Source organism: Limulus polyphemus, unplaced genomic scaffold (assembly GCF_000517525.1).
Source record: "Limulus polyphemus unplaced genomic scaffold, Limulus_polyphemus-2.1.2 Scaffold1899, whole genome shotgun sequence".
NCBI classification, from domain to species: Eukaryota; Metazoa; Arthropoda; class Merostomata; order Xiphosura; family Limulidae; genus Limulus; species Limulus polyphemus.
This window is the reverse complement of record NW_013667509.1, coordinates 95540-104518: the sequence shown is the minus strand read 5'-3', so window position 1 is coordinate 104518 and position 8979 is coordinate 95540. Positions and strand designations below refer to the sequence as shown.

The 8979-nt window shown below is 31.4% G+C and overlaps 1 protein-coding gene across 4 annotated transcripts in view; it reads right to left on the bottom strand.

Annotated features, from left to right (window-relative positions):
* LOC106465299 (von Willebrand factor A domain-containing protein 8-like) overlaps nt 1–8979 on the bottom strand; it is a 116896-nt gene that overhangs the window by 13212 nt on the left and 94705 nt on the right. For all 4 annotated transcript variants that reach the window (XM_022393168.1, XM_013925504.2, XM_022393167.1 and 1 more), the window contains 5 exons: nt 5490–5679; nt 4729–4837; nt 3712–3821; nt 2489–2535; nt 1855–1963 (listed from right to left, as the gene is read on the bottom strand). In XM_022393168.1, the coding sequence (XP_022248876.1) occupies nt 1855–1963; nt 2489–2535; nt 3712–3821; nt 4729–4837; nt 5490–5679 (565 nt within the window). The remainder of the gene's footprint in view (nt 1–1854; nt 1964–2488; nt 2536–3711; nt 3822–4728; nt 4838–5489; nt 5680–8979) is intronic.

Sequence of the window (8979 nt, the reverse complement as noted above, 5' to 3'; positions counted from 1 at the left end):
AACATAAAGTACTCAATGTAAATAAAATGATTTTAATACCATTATAATGCTTGAGGGATTTGGCACCAGATCTCCTCCCTCTGATAATTTTCTTAAGATTTTTTTGGTAATAATGCCCAATTCAATTTGATTTAAGTAGTGTGTCCTTTCCAATTTTCAAATGAAAAGGGAGATTTACCAAGTCAAAATTCCTGCCTTTTTAAATTCACATGCTATATTATACATTATATATTCAAATATTTAACAACTGTTTACTAAGTATGATTGTTATCATTTAAGATAACTAAAAATATAGTGTATCAAGGTATGTATATCCACCGTTAGGCTTAACATTGCAACTTTTACAGTAATAAGAAACCTGGAAATCTAAAAGTATAAAATCTGAACTAATTTTGGTAAAAATATCATGAATTACCTACTCCAGATTTCTATGACAAATAAATCACTTATCCTATATTTTTGAGAATTACCTTTCCAGGATTTAGTACTGATAAAATAAATAGATAAACAGCTATATTTGCAATGTCATAATTTAGTTGTTACTCCCGATGATGATGCTAGGTCTAGATAGTTCATAAAAGTAGTCTTGGAAAGTTCATGATGATGCAGTAATCTACAAATTTCATGGAATTCAGAGAAATGAGAATACATTATAAAAATGAGGAACCAATTCATGAATTCAGCAAAGTTTTTAGTAAGTGGTTCCGTTCAGTATTTAAAATTGGAGTTATCATGTCTATTCTGTTATTCAGTAACATAACAGTTGTGTTATGTTACCTGTAACATAATGATGTCTGAATACTAAACCTATGATATGATTTTAAGAATTTTACTTCTGAGATTTAGGCCTAGACATTACTTAGCATAATATATTTCATTCAATAACAGAAAATAATTCAGTTACTAACCCTTATATTAACTTTAAAACCAAGCGGTCTTAATGCACTGCATAATGATTATAATTCATTCAGTATTCCTTATATCTGTAGCATTCAGGAGTACAAATGTTTGACATATAAGTTTTAAAAGTTTCTTCAAAATGAAAGTTCTGGAAATGTTATGCAGAGAATAAATCAAATTCTAACAGTAAAGGAAAAACAAACACACTAGTAAGCAAATAAAACACATCTTTAATCACATAATTTTGTAAATCTTAACACTTATTGGTTGAAAAGCTTTCCATACACATCCACAAAGGAAAAAGACAAAGAGAATTCTGATTTACCACCAAAACTCTGAGAAAAACTTTAATATGTGGAATACTAGAATTCAAGGTTACATAAACATCTGACTGTTCCAAATAACATTTATAGGAAAGAAAAACCTGTAACTCATACTAATTTGTACAAGTACCTGTACCACCTTTGAGAAGGGCTTAGCTCTACCCAGTGTATTAGGGCCAAAGTGATACGAGTTTCTAGCTGTTAGTTTATGCAAACTTTACATGAGTAAAAGAATTAGTACATGTTTACATTTTCTCAACATCTGTTTAACACTTGTAAGAAAATATGGAAAATTTACCTGAAAATACCTGTCTTAAGATATAATCTAAACTAGTTATGCAAAGGTGTAAGTCGGGACTATTTCAGTCATTACAATCCCTCGCAATCATTACATATTAACATAGAAAATAAGTGACATTCTAAAATAATTATAACCCATATAGCATTCTCCACATTGTCAGCAAAATACTTAACTTATTACAACTTGAATCATATTCACAGTGCTGCTTTTAATCCATTATCTACTCACACCATAAATGCCAATGAACTTGACTTGTCAGTATTAATTTTTCCTTATTCTGTCACATAATATGGTACAGTACTTTTCCATGAGAACATCACAACAGATTACCTGAACACTGTCAAGTATGACCCTCATAGACTGCACCTGCCTCTGTATTGGACCTGAGATTTGTTGATAGAGTTGGGCATCAAAGTTGCTCATCTTGATTTCATTTAATCTACACAGCAAAAAATGAAGATTATTTTAATAAACAATATAATAAAGACTGTGCACTCCTGATTTTGGCAGTGAAGTCAATATAAAATTATTTTTATTTAAAACTACTTTCATTTGTATAACATTCTGCAAACATTAATCTTGATAATCAATTGGTATTGGTTAAATCACCAGACTCTGTCCAAAAAAAAATCTTTATTGGATATCACCATTTATTTTCAAGACCTATATTATAATTATAAAGTGAGTTTGTTCATGTTTATATTTTGTTTTCATTTTTTTCCAGAAAATATGTTAAGCTTGTAGGATAAAAATAAAACCAGTTTTTACAATAGTTGAACTTATTAACTTAGTGTTATTTAATATAAACCAAGTCTTATGACTCGAACATAATAAGCTGAGCAGTTTTCTTGAATGTTATTATGTGTTCTAAATCTTCTGGATGGAAAAAGGCTGACATATTTCTAATAAAAGAAAGCCCATATTACAAACTTTAATATCTTTGAAGAAAGAAAGTTCTACTTACCTTTCCTTGAATGCCTTTTCTGCCATTTCTCTTGCAGCTTTCTTAACCTTAAAGTAGTCAGAAAGTATATTTCATCTTTTTTATGAAGTAGCTATTTAGTATTCAAACAGTCTGTTTAGAACTCTCAGATATAAAAGGTTGTTAAGTATAGGTAGTATTAATTATTTTTTGAGTTAATATTTCAAGATTTTTCAGCTTTATTAGAATAAGAGAGTTAAAAGAAGATGATTATTGGAAGTTGTGTGTATAATTCATTGATGTTGGGGCTATTGAACGTTGCATGAAATTTATTGATGTAGAGGATATAGAGATTTCTAGAAGGCAAGCAAACAATTAAGTGAGAAATATATGAATAGTGTGAGATGAGTGAGAACAGCAGACAGACAGAGCAGATGAGAAAGTAAAGTCACGGGAAATAGAAGTTTGGCCAAGGAAAGTTAAGCATATAGTAAACTGCCATAGGAGTGAAAGGCCTAACGATTAATATGTTAGAGGAAAATTAACAGTATTAAAAGAGATAAGATGTATAGTTTATTCTGTCAAAGCAAGTTCTAAAGTAATTGAACCAGCCTGAGTGCACTTTCACAAAAGGAACAGATGATATCCGAAGTACAAAGACCAGACAATTACTGGAAGAGCAGTATACGACTGTGGTATCTCACGCTATAATTGTAAGTGAATTTTACACAGAATACTAGTGTGATAGAAATAGAGAAAGATAGTTCTACTTGTCAACTGAAATTCTAAAGTAACTGAATGGGCCTAAGTGGACTTTTGACAAGAAGAAGAAAACTATATATAGTGTTTGTGATATGCCTATGATCTATATAGTATAAAGAATTTGTTGTACATAAGTTTAACTAGTTCGTATGTGTATATATATATATTATTTTGAAAACAAGCAGAGTGGAGTGCGTGCTGTTCATTAATTTTTTAATTTATCGCCAACAAGTTGCAGACACCTACTGCAGAAGAATCCTTAGCCCAACACTCACATTTTTAAACCTTCTTACTAAATACTATCACTATATATAATATTAAGAAGAATAAATCACATTAGTTTGTCAATAACCTCCTTGTGGTTTTTTCCAAGTCTGCGTGTATATTTTAATAAGACGAGAAGGAATTACTGTGGATATCTAAAGAACATAACACAATATTTAGAAGACTAAATAAACAAAAATCTAACAGAATTCACAGAAACATATGGAACACAGGTTTACCTCAATTGGTACATTATTCTTTTCCCAATCTGGAACTTGATAAACATCATGACCAGCATCCAACCTGTATGGACCCCCTTTCCCTCCAAGACCTGCAGTGTCTCGCCCACCTGTCAGAAAACAGACAGAAATTTATATTTTTGAAAACAGAGTCCATTAAAAGAAAATGAGTTACTTGAAATTATAACACAGAAACAATCAAACAGAACCTAGAAACATGATAAACTAATATAATTAACAGTAACAGAGCACTATAAGTTAAGGATTAACCACTAATATATTTTACTTCATGATCTCAATAAAGCTCAATCTACTGTAAAATCAGTAGTATAATTAACAGTAACAGAGCACTATAAGTTAAGGATTAACCACTAATATATTTTACTTCATGATCTCAATAAAGCTCAATCTACTGTAAAATCAGGGCGATGAAACTTCTTTACCATGCCATTGCTGGGCAGGAATAAATTCCATAACTTAAGTGTCTAGAGAACACAGTTGGTGGTTAAAAGGCAAAGGATTAGTAATGATGAAAACAGAGAACTCAGCAGTTCACTGCAGAGAAATACTTAAAGCCAAAAACTACTTCTTGAGTAGCTTTTCTTGTGATTATTGCATGTTTAAAGGTTGGGTCTGTGATTCTAGTAATGAATGAAAGAAAGTAAGTAATTGTATAAAAGATATTTCCCAGACATACCTGCTAAAAACTACTGGTCAGTGATAACTATGTGGTGTTGTGAGACAAGACTGTGACACACATATACAAACAAATTATCTCATATAGGTAAAACAACACTCAACTATTAATTAACCTACTAATAAGATATGAATATGTCAAAATGACTGGGGTCAAGTGGGGTTTCTGAGAGGTTCCTTGGAACAAGAAAAACTGATTTTGAGACTTATATTTGTGTATTTCTTTTCTGTTCAGAGTTAGTGTTATGGCACAAAACAGTTTATTAATTGAAATTGTTAATTACTCTTAACTCAAAAAACGATTTTACATTAACTTCTTACCTGTGCCCCCAGCCCAGGTGTTTCCTCCAACATGGGGGGCTCCTGATGGATCAATACGACCGTGTTTAGGTGCACTAACACTCTTTCCACTTTCTTGTTCTACTGTTATCTAAGAACAATAATCTAAATTTAAAGTACATTACAAAAATAAAACATATATGATCAAAAGTATATCAGAGTCATGTTTTTCTTTATAACATCATTAATAACATTTTATTACCTAATGTCATATTATTATTAATGAATTCACTTATTATAAATGTAAAGGTTTGTTAGGCAAATGATAGCACACATAGTGAAGAGTTTAGGATTTATTAATGAAGATTCAATTTTTGGATATGAATACAATAAACCTATTTACCTATTTTCTTAATTACAATAGCCCAAATATATAGAAATCACAAAATTTGTTCATTTTTGAAAATGAATAGCTTTTGAACTTAAATCAATGAATAGCTTTTGAACTTAAATTCAATGAAATAGCTAACCAGCAATATTGTAACACACAGAAGTCATCAATTGTTGGCAGTAAATCTTTCTAAAATAGTTAGTTAAAATATATGAGAAGTAATGTTAAAGGGTGAATTTGGTTAGATTCTGGTACCTTTTCTCATGTACAGAATTGAAGACTATCTTGAATTACTTTTATTAAACAACAAAGGCTGTTTAATATTTGTTCATTGGAATTCCAGTTCTAATGTAATCATTTATATGCTATATACAATTGTATGTTTGATGCTTTTAACAACTCATAGTTGTACCTGTAAATCACGGCCTTCTTCAGTTCCAACAAGTTTCTTCCAATGATAAAGAGATTTCTCTAGTTTACTAGGAGCAAGCTCCCACATTTTGACATTTCCACGTTGGTCAACTGTTACAAAATCTTCACTGCCAGCAGAAGCCAAAATGTCATATGGAAAGATTTTTCGTCTTTGAGCACTTCCTTCTACCCTAAAAAAAGTATATATAACATCAAAATACAAAGAAAAACTATAAAAATTAAAAAATTATATTAACCCTTAATCTTTTTTTTACAGAGTGGAAATAATTAATCAAATTTCAGGAAACTTTGTACAAATTTAGTAAATAGTATGTATTTTCAGCATACAAAAAATCGCATACTTTAATTTAGTTTTCTATCATTTCTTGAGTTATGAAATTTCCAAAATTTGTTGTAAGACACTGTTTTGATAAAACAATAAAAATATTTCCTTTTATTCACAAATTTCAGTTTTTTTCTACTGTTGATTAGAAAGTTCTATTTCATATATCATGTCAGTTTTAACTTCATTGATAATCATAAAAATATTTATTTTGATACTTTATTTTTCCAATTGCAGTAGTTACCATTTCTGGTTACAAATTTTAAAAAACGGCACAAACTGAAAATTTGAGACTACTATTTTGACAAAAAAACAAACAAACATGTGTAATGAAAAAGGATGGTAAAATTTTAAAAAGGGGTGAAAGAAGAAATAGTGTTTAAAGTGTGGATATAACTTGAAAGGCAAAAATTTTGTTATAAGGCACTATTTTGAAATAATATTAAAAATGCTTCCTTTTGTTGTCAAAGTTTTTTTCTTTTACCATTGATCAGAAAGTTCCATTTTATATATTTTGTTAGTTTCAATTTGTCTGATTCACATAAACATATTTCAAAATTAATTCATACCAAATGTCATTCATACTGAATAACATTTAGGGATTGCTCAAGGTAGTTGAAATTTTATCTCGTAGCTCGCATTATATCTGCATATTCTGGAATATTCCAAAATATTCTAAGTAATTCTGGAAGGTTATAGATTATTCTGGAATGTTCCAGAGTATTCCACAGTATTTAGAATGTTCAAGAACATTCCATATACAAATAATCAATGCTGTCACTTTTTACTTCTGGAATATTCTGTATATCAGGAGGATGTAGCTTTTTTAGAACAAAGCTCAAATTCGAATTCATCCAGAACATAATGTCATTATCAAATTGGAGAAGCTTTGGGAAAAATGAGTAAAGCTAAAGAAAAATTCAAAAAGGAAAACTGAAACAATACATTGTCAATAACCTGGATGATTTTTTTTTGACATCACTCATAGGGATGCCCTTACCCTGATAAAGATCCCAGAAGACAAGAACTTTGTTCTTACTCAGAGGGAAACAGGGCATCACGAGTTCATGAGCCAGGTAGATAAGGTTCTTTCTTTGACCGAATCAAGGGTTGAGAAAAGAAGTGAGGCAAGTATGGACAAGAAGTGGTGCACAGAGGAAGAACAGTAACCTTGAATGCACCTGTCAGTTGCTGGAAATCCTCCAACAGCAATGATGATGAAGTTGATGGATACAGTGATGATGATAGAGGATCACCTGGAGAATTATAATGTTCTAAAACCTAAAAAGAGGGCAAGAAGAAATATTATCACTCCCAATTTAGCAGCAGCAATGGATACAACCACGTTAAAAGACAGAAAGGCAGTATTTCTCCTTATTGCCACAGCTCACAGCCTTGGTAGTGACGTGAAGGAGCTAACCACCAACCATTCCTCAATCTGAAGATCTTCACGTTGCTTCTGTGAAGAGAGAGCTTGTCAAAAATTTAAAGGAACAGTCTCTCTTGTCATTCTTTGGAATAGCAAACACCTTCATGATCTCACAGGGAAAGAACAAATGAATCATCTGCCAGTGATCCTGTTTGGAACAGGAGTAAACCAACTCCTAGGTGTTCCAAAATTCAATTCTAGCACTGGAGAGGATCAAGTTTTTGATGTTGCATATTTACTGGAAGAGTGGAGAGTCACTGATTGTGTAAAGGCAGTTGTTACAGCAAACAACACTGATGATAGAAATGGAATATGCATACTGTTAGAAGAAAGATTAAACAAGAATCTTCTGTATTTGGTATGCTGGCATTATAGCTTAGAATTTGTCCTGGAATGTATTTCCAGTGATTGTTTGAGGCTTTCCTCTAGTCCAGATATTGCAATTTTCAATTGATTCCAGCAATCTTAGGAATACATGGTCCAGACCAGTTATGAAACTGCAGCTGATCATAATGAAGCAGCAGAAATAATAGAGTAAATTAAGGACAGTGTCATTGAGTTTGCTACAAGACAATTTCAGATCAACCAACCTTGAGAGGATTATTGAACTAGCCTTAACCTTTCTGGTGGCATCCTTCCTCATGAAGTGTGATTTATAGCACCTGGAAGACTCCATCATGCTCAATAGATGGCAAAGGCATTATACGCCCTCAAGATCTGGATGTTTATGGGATAGTGTAAGCTCACTGGCTGAGAGGAAAGAGAACTCCATAACATCTGCATCTTTATTGTTTAAGTCTATCTTAGGACAAGGTTCACTGCTCCTGATGCCATTTCTACTCCTCATAATGATTTTAACTTCCTGCAATGTCTCATTAAGTATAAGAAGGTGGATTCTGCTCTTTTAAAATCTGCCTGTTAAAAATTTGCTGGACATTTGTGATATCTGAGAGAGGAACTCATTGTTTTGGCATTCTTTGATTCAGCTGTATCCACAGAGACAAAATGAGCAATGGTAAATATATTAAATGAGAAGAAAGACATGGAGGAACCTCCAAAGAACATCCAGCTGAATATCAAGAAGTCTTAGAACATATTAATTGAAGGTTTTGTCACAAAGAACACAACAGACTTCTTAGATACCTCAAAATTTCATCTGGATTATGACCCTGAATCATAGAAACTTAGAGATGACTACAGGTAGGTACTATAGAGAGTTCAAAACTTGATTGTGGTAAATGACAATGTTGAAAGGAGTGTAGCCCTTATTGAGCTGTATAATCTCATCATAACAAGAAAGAGAAGAGCAGAAACAATTCCTCTTTCAAGTTGTGTACAATCCTAACAGTAAAAATGGAAGCAATAACAATGCAAAAGTGACAAACCACATCAGAATCATATAAAAGGTACATAATTATATAATTACACTATTGTACATGCAGTAAAGTAATAATATACTTCAAATAAGTCATCTATAATAAATAAATTTTTTTTTATGTAACATAATATATACAGTAACAGGCCACTGTAGGCTAAAACTTCAACCTCATTGAGCAACCTCTAAATGGATGAAGGTTGACATTTAATGTTGTTGTTTTTTGAACATTGTAACAAAATTAGGAAGTGAGAGCTTAATAATTTTTAACTTGAAATTTTACTTGCAAATAAGGACCACTCCAATATATATATATATATATGTATATACATAACCAAAAAGCA